This window comes from Cibotium barometz, chromosome 5, assembly GCF_041138505.1.
Source record: "Cibotium barometz isolate CiBa-2024 chromosome 5, ASM4113850v1, whole genome shotgun sequence".
Lineage (NCBI taxonomy): Eukaryota > Viridiplantae > Streptophyta > Polypodiopsida > Cyatheales > Cibotiaceae > Cibotium > Cibotium barometz.
In genome coordinates, this window is record NC_141050.1 from 55,142,412 (window position 1) to 55,161,694 (window position 19,283).

At 41.7% G+C, this 19,283-nt stretch overlaps 1 protein-coding gene and 1 pseudogene across 1 annotated transcript in view; one reads left to right on the forward strand and one right to left on the reverse strand.

Moving 5' to 3' along the window:
• Nucleotides 1–642: 642 nt before the first annotated feature.
• LOC147638656 (uncharacterized) lies at nucleotides 643–5,542 on the reverse strand (annotated as a pseudogene).
• LOC147638657 (calcium-dependent protein kinase 28-like) overlaps nucleotides 5,257–19,283 on the forward strand; it is a 60,088-nt gene continuing 46,061 nt past the window's right edge. The window contains exons 1-4 of the mRNA XM_086798601.1: nucleotides 5,257–5,770; nucleotides 6,122–6,487; nucleotides 6,749–6,879; nucleotides 6,991–7,032. Of these exons, the coding sequence (XP_086654727.1) occupies nucleotides 6,185–6,487; nucleotides 6,749–6,879; nucleotides 6,991–7,032 (476 nt within the window). The 5' untranslated portion in view covers nucleotides 5,257–5,770; nucleotides 6,122–6,184. The remainder of the gene's footprint in view (nucleotides 5,771–6,121; nucleotides 6,488–6,748; nucleotides 6,880–6,990; nucleotides 7,033–19,283) is intronic.

Genomic DNA, 19,283 nt, shown 5'->3' on the forward strand with positions numbered 1-19,283 from the left:
CACCTCTTCACTTTTCCTAGAATATCTCCACACATCCTAAATCTTCTCATGCTACCCTTTATTCTCTCCCAGTAGATACCTCTCACCTTTTCACAGCTTCTCACTCATTTACAGATTCTCTTTTACAGCCTCTTGCTAAGGGCTTGTTCCTGCACACACCCTATTCACTTGTATATTTCAACATGGTTGCTAAGCACTAAGATGCCCCTACTACCTATCATATACAGCATATGCTATTATAGCGGGAATTACAGACCCAGACACATTGCATCCATATGAAAAAAGATATCTAATAAGGACAAGAAAAAGCCGGTCAGAACTGTTGCCTCCAACAGTGCAGATGCCAAAAATAGATCTCCCGCGCGACGACAGGACAGATGAAGAGGAAGAAGAGGAAAAGAAAGATGAAGAAGGAAGACCACTGAAGAAGATCAAGCCCACCTTATCTAGACCACCTACTCCCAACCCTGACTCTTGAGCGATGCCACAACTGATGGCGCTCTCTCGTAGTTGACTGATTCCAAGCGCATTGTCTCTTTTCTTTATTAATCAATTGTATTACACCTGTCAATGATGAGGACTTGAATGTGTCTTTTTGTTTTGCTTTGTGAATCAATTTCTTGTAAGTCCATTGATGTAACTCTAAAAGACTATTGGCTCGATTCTTACCTCCACCATGTCTAGTGTGCTTAAAGTAACCTGTTCTTGCCATGTAATGTGACTTCTCCATGTCTTGAGTTGACCATATTGACAATGAACCGTATGTCTTTGAGAAATATGGTGTATGATTATATAGTATATGTTGCAATCAATGACAACAGAAAAAAATCAGATGTATGTATTAGGTGGTCTCATAGTATTGAGATTGCAGCAGTTTTAAAAGTTCTTACCATGTAATGAGTTACATGTTGATCACTCCATCTTGCAATGAATGCCTTCCTCCAAGTCTCTAATATGTTTTCAAATAATTTTATCTCACTATTGCTCCAACTCTTTTTCTCTATGAATGCAAAGATCTTGTCAAGTGAAATCCACACATCTGCCTTCCAATTTTGGATTGAACATTCATTTCCAATGTCCTTGACTGCATTATGTAGATCTTTCCATCGATTAAACATCTTTTGCTTGTGTTTATCTCGACAGTCTTTGAGGCAAAATGACAAAAATCTTTTAGCTTTCACACCACCTATTAATGGTTTTCTTGGTACTTTGATGTCCCCTTGTGACCGCTTGTCGTCCTCCTCAATTTTAACATGCCCCCCATGCAAGCCAATGTTTGATAGCACTTTTTCTATTGCTTTGATTGCTTTTAGAGATTCCTTTTTAGGCTTTAACGTCCATGCAAAGCATATGTACAAATACACTAGCTTCTCTATAATTCTACATAGTGCATGCAATGTGCATATGTGCACTCTGGATAAAGGAATATCAAGCACTGCTTTGAAATCTTTATCTTTTAAATGCCTATCAGGAGCTTTGTTCCATAATACACGATCTAAAGTCTTGGCACATGACATGCAATATAGACATGGACTCTTTGCATTTGCACCTTTGCTTATGTTATACATGCATTTTAGAGTCTTCAAATCACCTGCCATGTGCCATTCCGCTTTATAGTCACCGAACCCAACCACATGAAGGGCCCTTCCATTTCTTTGCTCACTAATCAGTGATGGAATTGTAGTTTGATGAAACACCCGATGCAAAATTTTAAAGTCTTCTTTATCCACCTGTGTCATTAGGAAGAAGCTCATGTTTAATACAAGTTTCGTGTTTAAATTATTTCAACGTAATACATAGTCATATTCAATGATAAAGAAGATACCTCAAAAGATCCAAGTGGCAATATGTTATTCTTCGATTGAACACTGAAATATCTTGCATCATCTTTTGTAAAAAATGTGTGTAAGGCCCTATTCATTAGAGTGATAGTAACCCTCTCCATTTTTCTGTTCTTTAAAATCTCACACTCATCCAGTTTCAAAACAAATTTTAGAACTCCTTCACATTCTTCTTGACTAATCTCAAAGAACTGAACTCCGTACCTAAGGAAAGCTTCAAGATCAAAGAAAATATTGTTGTGCTGGTGGTTAAAGAGTACCTCTTTGTCTTTAGCAACGAATGTTGCTTCAATATGTACTGATGAACCAAGCTTCTCAAACACCTCTGAGTTCACATGTTCTCGTCGTGCAGACTTTACTTGCATTGGTTTTGGAAGTAATGAACCTTTATGCTTCTTACTTTGACATTTCTCTGCTAGTGCCTTAAACAGTATACTATATGCTTTCTGAGAGATGCCAGTCTCATCTAGCATTGCTTGCACCTGAGTTGCATCGAGGTGGTTCTTGTTCATAAAAGAAGACACATGCTTCTCATTGATTTTTTGAAACTCCTTTTGATACAACATCTCTTCCACTATTCTTTTTGGTACCAAATGACTATAATGCACTCTAGCTTCGGATTGTACCTTCTTGGACTCTGGATGAAGTAAAGATCAAAAAATAGAATAACATCAAATCTGATTACTTATGTCTAGTTTCAAACAAAGAACCTAATCTAAAAAGAGAAATATATATGAAACAAGAGTTAACATTACCTTACAGCCTATACTCGTTTCTTCATCCCTCCACTTCCAACTTTCATTTTCTCTATGTTGCAAAGTTGCCTTCTTCTTTTACATGGCCCTAGTGCTGTGTCCTTTCTCCTTAAAGCATTAATCTTTTTCTCCAAGTCTTGAATTGTTTCTTTGTTCGCCATAAGCTTCTTTGCATACAACCCATTTAGTTTTTTTATTTCAGTGTTCTCTATCTGTAGAAAATCCCTCTGTTGTTCTGCAACCATCGCTTTTGTTTCCAAGTGTTGGGCATAACCTAGCAAACCTTATCTACCATCACCAGTGAAATGTAGTAGGTTTGTAATGTTGCAAAATGGAGGTGATGCATTTGTAAATGGATCCTTGTTGGGATACATTGAGCCATTAGTCCACAAGTCCAAATGACGCTCTCCATTATTCCTCCTTTGCTCTTTTTGCTCATTACATAAAAAAAAACTCTTATTTCATTTCTTCAAAGGCTGGTACTGAGATTGTATGTCCACAATGAAGATGGTAAGTATCATATGTTCTTTTACATGCACCATTTCTACTACTGTTATTTACTAAGAATTTGAGTGTCTACATGTGTTGTTGAAGCTGGATTAATTGGAATCCCCAAATTTGGATTAATATTCTCATTTGCAAGGCTAGTATTTTCTATCATCATAAAACATATTAAAGAATTGAAACAAGAATTAACTCGATTAGTAAGGATATTTTTTTAAAAAGGTTTAGTAGGAAAACCCCCCACGATCGAGATTATGATTAAAGCTTTCCTCGAATCTTTTAAATGCACAACTACCTCAAATTTTGTGAAATCTTGGTTCTGACAAGTTTTATGTGCATCCAACAAAGAATGCCGCCTCATGATGAAACCTCATTGAAAGAATATGTATATTTTAATATATTTAAACCTACTATTATAATAGTAAAAAATGAGCCGAATTGCAAATTTGGATATGTTTTAAACCTTTTTTATTTTCTCTCTCTAAGCTGAGTTGGCACTTCTTATAGGGCCCAAAATTGAGTCCACATTTCTCCTAATGAGGATCCCAGGTTGAAGATGATTTTGCTCTATTGTCATGTGACAAAACTGAAAACTGCTGTAGAATTTTCTATTCTAATAAAACAATGCTTGCATGGCTTCATGTCTATTGAATGTTTTAAGATTCTGATGGTTGATGTGTCAAAATATTACTAGTATTCTGTAGTTTCAGAATTCTAGTTGTTGATATGTCATGATTTTATCAGTTTTCTGATTTTTTATATTCTTAGTGCTGACTTGGCATTATTTCCTTAATAGTTGTGTTTTGTAATATTCCCAGTGATGATGTGTTAGAATCATTTTGAATGATGAGATTATTCTTTGAAAATAATGCTTGTTGATTAAATGGCCAAGATTTGTACTCGATTGACCTTGGACCATGACAGACTCCTCATGAGATGTTTGACTACTTCAAAGATCCATTTATTCAATGATTTCAAATAATTACAAGGCCCAACGATAACCAACCACTCACACGGGGGATGTATATGATGTCATAGAGGTAGATGAATGATTGCTTTCAAGGTTAACTTTATGCTTTTACATTCTTATCTCTCGCACTTTAATGGGGGGTGAACTCGTTAAGAAATGGGTTGTGTGTGCTAAATCATTGGCCTTCGTTATATTCATGAGAAGCCTATGTAATATATTATTCAAATTAGTGCTCTCTAGTTACTACTATTTAGAGAATACCTAAATCATCACTTGGTATGTATTCACAATAATGATTGTAGCAAGCTTGTGTTTTTACGAGTTGAATAAATAAACATTACAATGACCTGGTAAAGGTGCTTTTATGATTAGTGCTATCTAGTTACTACATTTAGAGAATTCCTAAAACATCACTTGTCATGTATTCACAATAATTATTGTTGCAAGCTTGTGTTTATGAGTTGATCAAATAAGCATAACAATGACTTGGTAAAGGTGCTTTTATGATTAGCCAATGGAATTCAAATAAATTTAGGGGTTTTATGATTAGTTAGGGGTGAAATGCTGTTCAAGTAGTCTCAACTTGCTTAGTGAATAGTCTCAACTTAGTGTATCACAATGTATAGACCATTGACCAACAAGGATGCTACATCATTGGACCTCTTCATCTCATTGACGACAATGTAACATTCTCTTTATAAGCAACCCTTCTCCAGTACCAAATACAATACCGCGTTCGGCTTTGAAACAAGTGACAAGGGTGTCACTTGTTAACAACTGACAAGAGTGTCACACTTCCATGTGTTTATGGATTGATGTCTTGGCAAAGTAACAAACACACGGTGTCACACTTCCATGTGTTTATGGATTGATGGCTTGGCAAAGTAACAAACACACGGTTTCACACCTGTACATGACCAATGAGTGGTTTATGAGAGATTGTGTGGGCATGGTGAGCATCAAAACTTAAAAGGGGATGTCTCATTTGGATACCATTTCAAATAGTGACCCCACCATATGTCAAAAAATAAAAGGAGTTATGGAGATTTAGATGACACAATGTGACACGTCATTAAGAAAGCAATGGAGACGGGACTAAGGGTGTGGACTAATAGAAGTGATTAAGCTATTGAACTAATTGAACTGATGTAATCAAGAATTGCTTAAGTCTAATGAAGCGAATTAATAATAGGGGGCTTGCTTCTTCTGAGAGCAAAAGCCAGCTATTTGAAGGGGTCCTGGTCAGAACTTTCAGAGTCTACTCAAATTCGTTCTCATCCCCTTTTCTCTTGCTCCTCCGAATTTGCTTCGAAGCTCTCCGCCCAACCAAAACCGCGTTCTCCTTGCCCTCTTTCCCTCACTTTCCCCGCCATATTCTCCTCTACACAAGTGCGCCCATCATCGCCTTCCTGCATTTCTTCTCCTGCAAGCATTCTCAAGTGGAAATTTAGACAGAGGTTGAACTTGATCATGTGGAGATTGGCACAGAGATTAAGCATTGCCAAGCCAAGTGGAGATTGATGCAGAGCTAACGCATTGGGGGGGGGGGGGAAGATTAACGCAGAGTTTAAGCAAAAGATAAAGCCAGCGTTTACGAGCATTTGTACCAAATCAAGCGAAGAATTAAGGGATAATCGGGCAGAGTTACAGGGCGAAGTTCAGTCGTGCCAAGGAGAAGATTAAGCGCTAGGCACAGCTAGGTGAGTGTTTAAGGCAAAGAATAAGCATTAATCAATGGTTAATTATAAGGGCAAATCAGACGAAGGTCAAGGTAGAGGGACGTGTCAGGCATCTGGAGGACAGTTTGTAACCTTTTGGAGCCTTAAGGGCAGCAGAAAACATTAGTTTATTCTGTTCATCTTGTAGAAACCATCAGTTTAATCTGTCATTTGGGTAGAAATCTTGAGTTAAATTTGTTGTTTTGGTCAGTGTAATCCATCATTTTGGAAGAAAACGTTACTTTAATCCATCGTTTTGGTAGAAAACATCACCTTAATCCATTATTTTGCAGAGAACGTTAATCTAATCTGCTATTTTTGTCTCCACCATAGGTTTGAGGCAAATTTCCTCTTATCTGTGATCTCCAATATTGCCATTTTGGCCACGTTTCTGCCATGGGGGGTTGGCTATCCTCCCTTAAGTCCAAACGTGCAGAAAACCACCGGCAGGACGGCCGAGGAAAGCAGAAGAAGATTGTAGAAGCAAGACGGAGCTCGCCCTCAAAGGGAGCAGCCAAACCAAACCCCAAGTCTAAATCACCCCTGGGCAAGGTCACCAAGTTTGGATACTCCACTGACTACAAGCAAAGATACCAGCAAGGCAAGCTGCTTGGCCATGGCCAATTTGGCTACACCTACGTCGCCACTGAAATCTCCTCCGGTGAACGAGTTGCTGTCAAGACTATTGAAAAGACGAAGGTATGCATGAAGCTCACAGGATATGGTTTCTCTGTTAGGTCCAATGTTTTTGGCTTACAGTAGGGGTGTTAATTATTAGAAGTATGCAGAAGAGGCATATATTAAACAACCCCCCCCCCCCCCCCCCCCCCCCCCCCCCCAAACATCCTTGGTATCCAACATCCATTGCCAAATTTTCTACCGATACAATTCAGCAATGTTTTGTATTTACTGCAGTTCCACATAGTCTTTTTGATAAAGGATAGTTTTCTGTATTGTTAGATGCTTCTTCCTATTGCTGTGGAGGATGTAAGAAGAGAAGTGAAGATCATGCGTGCCTTATCCGGGCATGAAAATGTGGTGCAGTTTCATGAGGCCTTCGAAGATGATGACTATGTTTACATAGTCATGGAGTAAGTTTGATTTGACTTCTTTGTGTTTACATATTTGTGTGTGGTTTTGGGCTTAGATTTGTTTTTTGTTTCTTTCCTTCGAAAGTACGACTGTCCTTTGAAATACTGCAGGCTATGTGAAGGTGGAGAGCTTCTGGACAGGATACTTGCCAAGTATGCACTTTTACCATGTTGGTTCAAAAGTGCTGTTTTCGTGTGTACGTTTTGCAAATTTCTCAACTTGATCTAGAAAGAATGCATTTTACATCTGGTGTAAGGGTGAGCACAAATCTCTTAATGATTAACAAGATTAAATTCCACAATTAACCACAAATGAAAATAGCACCCATGAACATTACACTAGGGGTCGAAGATGTCCCAAACCCCCCCCCCCCCCACTATTTCATCACCAAAAGGAGTAATGAACTTGTACAAGTTTGGGGTGTTTCAATATCACCAGTTCACCCCGAATACAACTTAGGTATGAAAACAGGTTTCAAACAAATCGTTGGTGTCAAGTCTTCAAATCTCCAAAGCTTCAATAAACCGACCAGCAACATTCCCTCATATATAAAGCATCGCATCCTTTCAGTCATAAATCATCTGGGCATCTTCAATTCTTCTCAGCGTTTCCTATCTAGGGAGCAAGGAGAGCCAGCAGATCAGCATATTCAGCATTCAGGCGTTCAGTTCAGTCATCTCTTGCCTCCTGCATAGAGGAAAGCTAGCATTCCAAGGGTGGACCTCAGTATTGGAGATGGGAACATTCATTGTCATCAGCATTCAGCATATCTCTCTCTTCCTGAGATAGATATTCATCTAGGACAGCATAAATCTATTTATAGATCTTCATTGTAAACGCATTCATTTAATATAGTTGCATTGCATTGCATTGACACCATTCTCTTAAGCATCATTAAGTGAAGTTTAGTTTAGTAGCCTAAGGTTGTGATTTACGACGATCAATCCCTTGCCACCAAAGGTAAATATTCTTCCCATGAAGCTAATCGAGACTGAACATAATGATGCAGCATTTCTTCCAGAATCTGATTAACTCGTTCCGTTTGTCCATCTGTCTGTGGATAATAAGCAAAGCTAAAGAGTAAATTTGTACCAAGAGACTTGAATATCGAAGTCCAAAAATGTCCTGTAAACTTTGGATCTCGATCAGAAACTATAGATTTTGGCAATCCATGAAGTTTGAAGATATATAGTATGAACAGTACTGCAATATCTGACGCCTGGGCTGCTTTCTTGCACGGAATGAAATGTGCCATTTTAGAAAATCTGTCAACCACCACAAGAATCTGTGTATTGCCTTTAGAAGAACGTGGCAATGAAGTGATAAAATCTAAACTAATACTTTCCCAGCGTTCATTGGGAACTGGAAGTGGTTGAAGAAGACCAACTGGAACTTGTTTGCTAGCTTTCATACGTTGGCATGAGAGACATGCTGTAACAAATTTAATAACATCTTGCTCAATTTGAGGCCAATAGTATGTAGCTGTCAATAGACCATATGTCTTGTTGATGCCTGGGTGTGCAGCAAAAGTGACCTCGTGATGTTCTTTCACCAATAGTCTTCGAACATGAGTATCATGAGGTACATAAATACGGTCCTGATAATATAATAAACCATCCACTATTGTATATGCACCATAAATCTTCAAGTCGGAAGGAGTTGCATTCTGAGAATTGAGAATTCGAAATGTATTTCCAAAATCACGATCTTTTGAATAACTTTCCTTGAAACTTTGAGGTATATCCATTTCAACTGTAGAAATAGCCAGGATCGAAGCTGGCGGCATACGACTGAGGGCATCCGCAACCACTTTGTTAAGACCAGGAACATACTCAATTGTCATATGAAAATTGGCTAAGAATTCGACCCAACGCACTTGCCTAGCATTCATAACTCGCTGCGTGAAGATATATTTCAAAGAATGATGATCTGTTTTCACCACTGAATCCGCACCAAGGAGATAATGTTTCCATGCACGATAGACATGAACAATAGCTAAAAATTCCTTGTCATATACCGGGTATCTTACTTGAATTGCAAAGTGCTTATGACTGTCAAACGCAATAGCACGTCCTTGTTGCATCAAGACGGCACCAGTGGCAATATCAGAAGCATCCGTGTAAACATCAAAGGGGAGAGTAGGGTCAAGAATAGCCATGACAGGAGTTGTTGTCAAAGCTGTCTTTAAATTTTCAAAAGCTTGTGTTGCGGCTTCAGTCCACTTGAATGCAAGAGCGGACTTTAGAAGTTCTATGAGAGGAGCAACTATTTCGGAAAATCGATGAACCTTTGTGTGATAGAAGTTGGCAAGTTCCAAGAAAGAACGAACATCATGGATGTTTGTGGGAGTGGCCAATTGACAATAACCTGTATTTTCTTTGGATCCACGGAAATACCGTCTGCTGAAACAACATGTCCAAGGTACTCCAAGGATGTCTTGAAGAATTCACTTTTGCCTGGATTAATATAAAGAGCATTGTCACGAAGCATCTGGAAAACGATCTTAAGATGTGCCTTGTGTTCTTCCATATTACGACTGAACACCAAGTTGTCGTCAAGATAGATAATGACAAACTTGTTTAGAAAAGGACGAAAAAGATCATTCATCAGACTCATAAATGTTGCAAGGGCATTGGTTAACCCGAATGGCATGACCAAGTACTCGTAATGACCATATTTTGTGCGAAAAGCTGTCTTATATTCATCACCTTCGCGAATGCGAATCTAATGATATCCAGACTTTAGATCAATTTTGGAGAAGACCTTTGCATGGAGCAATTGATCAAACAATTCATCAATGCGTGGAAGAGGATACTTATTCTTAATAGTCAACTTATTAAGGGCACGATAGTCGATGCAAAGGCGCATAGACTTATCCTTCTTTTTCACCAAAAGTACGAGAGCTCCAAAAGGGCTTTTGCTTGGTCAAATATGTCCTTTTTCCAAAAGTTCAGTAAGTTGTCGCTGTATCTCCTGAGATTCCGTAAAAGAAACTCGATATGGAACACGAGTAGGTAGAGCACTGCCAGGAAGGATATCAATAGCATGGTCGACTGGTCGCCGAGGTGGGAGAACCGCAAGAAGCTCCTGAGGAAAAAGATCCAAGTATGGAGCAAAGAAAGGTTGCCTGAGGTACATCACCTTTGTATCTATGTCCTCGAAAGGATCGTTGGCTGAATAGACCATTAAAAGTGCTGAGGAACAACCACTCTTGCGGACCCACCATTTCACTTGAAGAGCTGAAAGGGTTGGTGTAGAAGGTTGGTCTCTGATTCCTTCGAGTGCTACAAGCATATCATTTTGAGCAAATTGTGTGGAATGGTTTCGGAAATTGATCAAGGGATCATATTGATACAACCATTCTTGACCAAGAATCATATCATAATGTGCCAAATTCATGACTTGGGAATCCAGTTTGTCACGATAGTGCTGAATTCGAAAGGAAAGGTGTTTGGCAATGGTGTTACACAAGGATGTGGAACCATCGACAAGCTCTACTTCATAAATAACAGCACTTTGAGAAGTCCGAATCTTCAATCTCTGAGTCAAGGTGATTCCCACAAAGTTATGAGAACATCCACGGTCAATGAGTACCTGAATAGGGTGACTGGAAATAGAACCTTGAAGAACCAAAACCTAAGTAGACTACTGGGGCAACGGTGAAGAGGCAGCTTGTGCTGTGGCAGTACCGGTAATCACTAAAGCAAGTGCAATAGCATGGTGATTAACTGCACGCTTTCCTTTGTCAGCAACTAGGGGTTTCTCCTCGGAAGTGGAGGGTTCAATATTAGAATTCTGTCGATGGGTTGGTCTTTTGGGGCACTCAAACCAACGATGAGTTCCATTACAAATTGTGCACAATCCCGTCTTTTGTTGATCCCGTCCAGAAGGAACAGTGGAAGGACGAGGATTGCGAGATTGGTCACGTCCTTGGTCCCGTCCACGATCCGAACTGCGTGGCTGGAAGGATTGAGAACGTCGGGACCGAAAAGAGGACGATCCTTCTGATCGGCAAGGATGTTGAGAATTATTCCATTGGGGATTAGGCTGGGAGGTAGAAGTGCCAGAAGATTCTCTGCGACTATCTCGGTTCATACGAGATCCATTCGCTTTCTGAAAGGCATCAGCTCGACCGGAAGAGGCCGAATTTCGAGAATTAATGTCTGCAACACGCTCGGCGTATCGTATGGCATCGACAAGATCGACAGGGTTATATTTCTAAACATCGGTACGCAGTGTGGGGTTAAGACCTTCAACGAAGGTATGAAGTTCGTCCGTTGGGGACAAAGAGTCAATCTCCAGTATCAATTTGGTGAACTAGGAGATATAAGAGGCCAAGGAACCAGTTTGGTCCAAATGGCCTAAGCGAGTACGGGCTTGGAAATCCACATTGGCAGGTATGAACTGCTTACAGAGGACCCGCTCGAATTTTTCCCACGTTGTAACCGATTTTCCGGCGTGCTGTCGTCATTGCCACCACAATAAAGCAGTGTCTTTGAGGAGGGATACCGCAAAAATCGCCTTTTTGGAATTAGAAAGGGTCATGGTTTCAAAGTATAACCGCAGTTTGTAGAGCCATTGGTCTAAGATGCACTTATTGTGCTGACCACCATAAGAGTCAGGGGGTTTAATTTCCAATTTCTTTGTTTTACTGGCTTGTAAAAGACAATAAAGAGTTTTAAGGTTGTCGCCTTCTACCTCGAAAGGAATGACGTTTGCGTCTGCTGGTACTATTGCTGAAACATCTGCTGCTGGTACGGAACTCGTGTAGGAGTGGCAATCCGTGTGGAGCTACTGGATTTGCGAAGCCAAGGATGCCATAGACTCCTGGAGTTGCTGTTGGAACTGCTGCTAAAGTTGCTGCAAAGCTGGCTGCCATTTCGGAGGGGCTGGTATGTCAACAGGTTCTGCCATGAGAGAAGATGTTGATGTAGAGGCTTCAGGGTAACGAGGCTCTGGGGGTTTTTGCTGTTGATGACGCCGTTGGGCTCTAGTAAGAACCATCGGCTGGAGGGTGCGGCATCTGGAAATCTCGAGAGGAGAGGCTACGTACTGGTGGTGAAGTGGCTATAGACCATCCAGTATAGTAAGGGCGATCCTCTGGGACTGGGCTCGCACGAGAGTCTACTACACGAGAAGAAGGTACAGGGGTAGGGGCAGCTACTGGTGTCAAAGGTGTATATTCTGGTATAGAGGGGCGCACCGTGAATGAAGATGGATAAACGTCCTCAGAATAGGTGCTATATTCATGAAAAATGATGCTACACTCGGGGAGGATAGCGCCCAGATAAGGATGACGCCCGAGTATAAAACAGTAATGATCCAGATCTTGTGCAGAAGTACGAACACGAATCACCCACACATCGAATTCTCGGAGGTGATAGTCGGTGTGGCTATCTGAATACGGTAATGAGTGGGCTGGAAAAAGGGGGGCGCACTCACTGGAACGGGGGCTGAGAGACTGGTGGAGAAACATGGGTAGGAGAGGGCACTATGGACTGAGAGGGTGTATCCTGCAAATAACTGAAATCATAGGTTTCCTCTGCCATAAGCCATCGGAGAAGAGGGTAATGTGTGTCCACGTGATTTGAGAGGTGCTCTTGAACACGTAAAAAGTGATATTGGCCCCGAAGGAGTGGAGAGCCCGCAAAAGAATGAAATGGCGGGTTTCTGATATGTTAATACTCCACATTATGTGAGATTTTTATGCCCAAGAAAATGGAAAAATCACACCTGAAGGAGGTTGCCATAATAAATATTGTTACCGGAGAAGAAGCACCAAGGATAGGGTGGCCCGCAAGTCGACAGAAATCCACAACTGCAAGTGGCTGGTCCACGCACTGGAGTAGACAGCAGGTAGCAAACAATGAAGAAGGCCAAGTTCAATGAAGAGAGGCGGCAGCAATCCGACGCGCTGGAGACGTTTACAGGGTGGCAGCAATTGCAGGCTGAAAACGGCCAATAGGTGGCGCCGTTTCGCAGGGGCCCGTAAGGTGAGTTTTGGTTTATTTTATTTTATTTTATTTGTAGACGTGGCATGAAAGCCTAAGGGGCATAACCCTTTGGGTAAGTAATAATGTAGGATTGCCCCGTTTTTTTTATATTAAAAAAATCAGCAGTCAAACGGCGCTTCTCAATGCTGGAAACTTCCACGAAGGGGTGAGTTCCTCATCTGCAGGCCGACTAGGGAGGGATCCACGAAGGGATGCGACTGTTCATGGGAAGGGTGCCTGTCCATGAAGGGGTGCCGACTGAAGGCTGTTTTTGTTTGTCTTGCCTTTATTCAAGAGTGTCCTGCATATGGCTGGCCTAAACTTAATCAATAAAAATTGGGAGTTAGGGGCTGAATTTGATGGGGCATTCTCTCTTGCTCTTCCATTCAACACTTGCTACACCCAATTTTAGGGTTTGGGCAGGCTGATTTTAGGGTTAGGGTTAGGGTTTGGACATGTCACAGGGCGAAAAAAGTTTGCTCTGATACCACTGTAAAGCTTTTATAGCTTTATTAACATGATTAAGACTTAATTAATGAACATAAGACAAATACTGCAGGAAAAGACTTGAGTTGTTTGCATCAGAGGCCTTTCTTAAACAGAGGCCGAAAGGGTACAAGTGAAGAGACACATCCCTGGGAAGAGGTGTGGCTCTTGAATCAATGGTTATGTCCTTTGGACTTAGGGGTGTGTCTTTTAATGAATAGACATGTCCTTCGATAGTGACCCATATGTAAGGGTGTGACCCTTCACAGGTGTCCTTTCAGTTAATAAGGGATTTAGGAGTAATTAAGGAGAGATTAAGAGAGTTAGTCACAATCGTGACAGAAGTTCTCCAAAGTAATAAAGCAAAATACTCATGTTTGCGGGAGGGGGCCCTTAAGTAGGTAAATTGGGGCAGTCTCCATTAGTCATACTCAGTAAGTTCTCTGCGTTGTAACAGAAGTTCTCCAAAGTAAAATAGCAAATACTCTTGGGGGCCCTTAAGTGGATAGATTGGGACCCAATCTAGTGTCATCTCTACTGTCTCTCTTCAGCTCTAAATGTATAAAGATAAAAGTGGACTGCTTCATGCTCACTAACATAAAGGTATAAAGAAGGTCTTGCTGTGCGTCACACGATCAAACCAGTTGCAAGTTACACTCCACATGATGATAAAGACCATCAAGGAAGGTAATCCAGCTATGGTTTCCATGAGGCAGAAGAAAAGAGCTAGAAAAAAGAATCAAATAAACCTCCATTCCGCAAATCCCAAGAAAGTGTGTATCGTATGGCATGTATATCTCCTGTCTAGTGCTGACAGGGAACAAAAAATGGATGATGGAAAGAGTAAAACCCTATGGTAAAACCTACCCTAGTGTGTGCATCGGAATAACCAAAAGAGACACCCTCTTTAAATTCTAGAAAGGCTATGTATGAAAGGAGAAGGCTGGTTATAATCAGCCCGAGGGTGGACAGCCACCTAAAAAGGATTCAAAGGATGCCAAAGAGTATGATGATGCCTCTGGAAAAAAGCCTGAGGGCAACTGGACAGCTTACGGTATGTATGTCTATAAGCAATGGATGACTTACATGAAAGAGGGAAGATGCTTTAAATGTGGAAAATTGAATCATGTAAATGCCCAAAAGTAGTGAAAAATAAAGAGGAATAAAACAAGCCTGTTGCACAAATTGTTCCAGATGTACAAGGCAAAATGGGACAGCCCACAGAGGGGCATAGAGCATAGGGACAACTAAACGACCTGCTGGCTCTATTCTTGTATGATGACGGCTCCTCATATAATTTTATATCGACAGTCATAGCTGCCACCATTGGGGTGGATGTGCACGATATGGGTGTGCAAAATGAATGCCTATGCTGCCTTTGAGGACAAACAAGTGGATGTAACCTCGGTAAACTTTGAATTCACATATAGGGGTATCTAGATCATGAGAGCTCTCTGATAACTCCCTTGCATGGATGTGATGTATGGCTTGAAATGCCTTGGCACAATTGCCTGAATCCTGAAAAGGATTATGTAAATAAAAAGATCTTCTTTACGCAAAGAGCCCACAACATGTGATCGATGCTAGCACCCATCGTGACAAGTACCTCATACCAAGCAAGCAGGGTTGCTATAGCCTTTGCTATTCCTGAGGGACCCTTTCATGACATCAGTATGTAAGCCCTTTCATGACATCAGTATGTAAGCCCTCTTCTCGCCTCAGCTGGATCTAGAAAAATAGTGTATGACCATTGTTGATAGATTCAGTAAGTTTTGCATGCTCATTCCATGCAAGCAGACAGCCATAGCCGAGGACATAGCTCGCTTGTTCATTCAGTTTTGGTACACCATTGGTGGTTTGCCACGGACTATCATAGCAGATAGAGATCCAAAATTTACGTCCCACTTTTGGAGAGCATTGTTTGACAATTTTGGGACTAAGTTGCAGTTGTCCAACGCATTCCATCCTCAAACAGATGGCCAAACAAAAATTTACAATCAACTGGCCTTTGACGTTCTCAAATCATATTGCCATGACCAGCAGTCGAAATGGAGACAATATCTTCCTTTGGTGTAGGCAATCCTAAATGATATACACTCATCGAGTATTGACTGGACGTTGTATGAGGCAGCATTTGGACGCCGTTTCTCATCTCTTTTGACGAGACAGGTGTCACCATCTCTTGAGGCTAATAAGACTACTGAGACATTCTTGGAAATCATGGAGTCAGTTAAGGAGCGCCTTGCCAAGGCTCAAGAAGCATATACCCGGCAAGCCAACAAATCTAGGCGAGATGTCCACTTTAAGGAAGGAGATTGGGTATATCTCCGCATCATGAAACAACGGCTAAAGCAAGTGGGCAAGCGTTGTCCTAATGTCACATGCACTTTGCACTATAGTGCATGGTGACAAGATGGCTCATCATCATTAGTGCAACATTGACATTATTAGCACCTTGTTCGGATGATATTTGTCGTACATCATGACCCCATTGTAATCCTGAGTTCAGGATAAGTCAAGCACGAGCTACGTAGGTCATTCTCAGCCTTAGACAATCAGTCAGTCAGTCCAAGTCCCTTAACCCACTTGAAGAGATGCATTTATGCATGTAGAGTTAGTAGAAGCCTTAGGGCTTGCATTAGAAAGCACTATGCATAATGCATAGCATTCATCCACTGCATTTAGACCATTGCAGAAGCCTTCAGATAACACCTAGCATTCATTAGAATTTATCTAGTATTATTCCCATAATTTATAGCATTTGTTGGGCATTTTTACATCATTTATCTATTTTATCAAGGACAGATGCAGTCGGCTAGCTCTGTAACCAGCCGACTGCATCATTTGTCCATATGAATAGCTGAGCATATCATCCATTCATCATTCATATCATAATCAGCATTGAAGACCTCAACGCTTGGAGCCGTCAGCACAAGGAGCATAAGCGATTGTAGAATTCAGCACATCAACCTTCAGCGTTTTTCTCATCAGCATATAGGAGCATCAACGCTTGAGCAATTCAGCCTTCCTTCAGTAAAACACAGCATCTACAACATTCAGCCTACAGAACCCCTTGCGTTTTCAGCATTCATTCAGTTTTCAGCATCCTCATATGCATCGTTTTGCTACAGCCACTTGGTGAAGGTAAAACTCAGCATTCATACTCATTTTCAGCATTCATACATAGTCTAGAACAGTCCCAATCAGTCCCTTCTCTTAGCCTCAGATTTGCAGCCTTCCTACATCCATTGGCGAGCTAGAAAGACAGTTATCTAAGCTCCTCCGAGCTGGATTCGTTCGGCCTTCTTCCTCACCATTTGCTGCACCCATCCTATTTGTCCAAAAGAAGGACAAGTTTGCACGCCTTTGTGTAGACTACAGGGCATTGAATAAACTCACCATTAAGAATAATTTTCCTATGCCAAGGATTGAGTAGATTTTGGAGTGTTTAGATAGGTGCAAAATTTTTCACTAAGATCGACCTCAAGAGTGGTTACCATCAAGTCCGCATTTTCGAAGCTAACATTCCAAAAACGGCTTTTCGGATAGAGCATGGTCACTACGAGTTCGTAGTCATGCCTTTTGGGCTTACAAATGCTCCATCAACCTTCAATAATATGATGTCCAGGATTTTCGCAGTCCTCATTGGTAAGTGTGTCTTCATCTTTCTTGATGACATACTTGTATTCTCAGCCACTGCGGAGCAGCATGGAAAGATGTGGAGAAAGTCTTGCAACTTTTGCGAAATAATGGGCTCTACATAAACGCCAAAAAGTCTATCTTTAGTGTTAAAGAGGTTCCATACGCCTATATCATCGGTTCCGATGGGATTTGATTGGACCCCCCAAAGGTTCAGGAGATCTTAAATTGGGACATCCCTCAGACCGCCCAAGAGATCCGTTCTTTCGTAGGTCTTTGTCAAACCTACAGTACCCATGTTCACCAGTTTTCCAGCCTTGCAGCACCTCTCACCGACTTGTCAAGGGGGTGAAGACTCATAAACAAAAAGTCTTAGTCATAGGCAAGGCACTTGATGCATTCCGTGCACTCCAGAAAGTTGCCTCGAAAGCGCCTATTTTGAAGTTAGCATCTTGGGATGAACCTTTTGAGGTCATTACCGATGCAAGCAATGCAGCCATAAGTGCAGTTCTCCAGCAGGACAATAAACCTGTGGTCTACTATAGTCGAAAGTTGGATGTCGCCGAAAAGGTCCATCATATTCCATGTCCATACAGACTCCAGCCAAACTGCTGTTGGTGCAGTGTTGGCCCAGCCAAGCCAAGAACATCAAGTGGATAGGTCAATCTACTATGCCAGTCGCTTACTCAACAGGGCAGAAAGGAATTACGGCACCACTAAGCAGGAAGGTTTGGCAATTGTCTATGCCTGTCAAAAATTTAGGCACTATCTTTTGGGTGTTCATTTCATTGTCATCACCGACCATCATGCCTTGAAATACCTTCTCAACAAACCGCAAGTGGTTGGGAGGGTGTGGTGGTGGCTACCCCTTTTCCAGGGGTTTGTCTTCGAAATTCTTCTTTGGCCGAGCAAACATCACGTCATGGCAGATCGTCTTTCTACAATCGACTTCGGAGAACGAGCCACGCTCTTAGGTATTGATGATGACCTACCCAATAATGTCCTTTTCAAAGTTGATGCTGCCCCAGACTGGTGCGGGGATGTGCTCTAGCTTTTGTCTATAGGTTCCTGTTGGCCTCTCCCCCAAAGACAAGCGTTGTCTGCTAGTCAAAAGCAAGCCTTTCCAGCTGGTGGCCGGTCAACTGTACAAAGAAGGAAATGACGGGATTCTCCGCTGGTGCGTCAGTCCTCATGAGGTGCCACATTTGGTGGAAGATGCACATGGTGGTCGAGCCGGTGGACACTACTTGGTGTAACCATAGCCAACCATGTTTTTCAATTAGGCTTGTGGTGGCTCACCATGTTCAAGTATTGCAAAGAGTTTGTACTGTGTTGTAACACATGCCAAAGGTGTGGCCCAAAGCCTACCAAACAATCACATCGTCCTCTACACATTTCTCTTGCATGGTCACCCTTTGAGAGGTGGGGAATTGATTTTGTTGGGCCAATTGAACCCACTTCCCATCCAAGCAGGTGCAAGTAACTTCTAGTGGACACAGATTATGCAACAAAGTGGGCGGAGGCTCAAGCCACAAACGATTGCACTGCCTAGACAGTGGCTCGATTTATGTACAAGCATATCTTCCCCAGGTTTGGATGTCCACTTGAAATCACAAGCGACAGAGGTTCTCACTTTGTCAATGAACTTATCTCCACCCTTCTAGTCAACTACCAAATCTTCCATAGAAAATCATTTGCCAACTATCCCCGAGCCAATGGACAAGCCGAGAGCACCAACAAAGTTTTGTGCCAGCTTTTAAAGAAGATGTGTCACCAACACCCGAACAAATGGCCGGAGGCTCTCCTTGGCACCCTTTGGGTATACCGCACCGCTTTTAAAGCCACGACTCAACACAGCTCTTTTCAATTGGCTTTTGGCTTGGAGGCTCTCTCTCCTTTTGAATTTAACAGTGGATCACTCTGGGTGGGTTCCTCTCGACTCACTGAACCCATGGCCATGCACACTGCCAACATCCTCCGTCTTTCAGTTTTGGAGGAGACTGTGACTATGCCCCACTTGCCCACCCTATGTCTTGAGGTTAGACACAAAAGTCTCCCATACGTAATGAGTCATGCCTGTGGCTAGATTTGTATGGAGACCTGACCAATGTTGCCACCAAGTAACGGCTTCTCTCGTGAGGTGTGGAGCCGCCAAATGGATTGTCTTGATGATCTGAAACTTGAGCCAACGAAAAATATGCAACAAATTGATGGATAAATTGCGTGGCTGTAGAACGATCACACTTACCATCATACTTACAAAAGATCGGTTGAGCTCATATGAC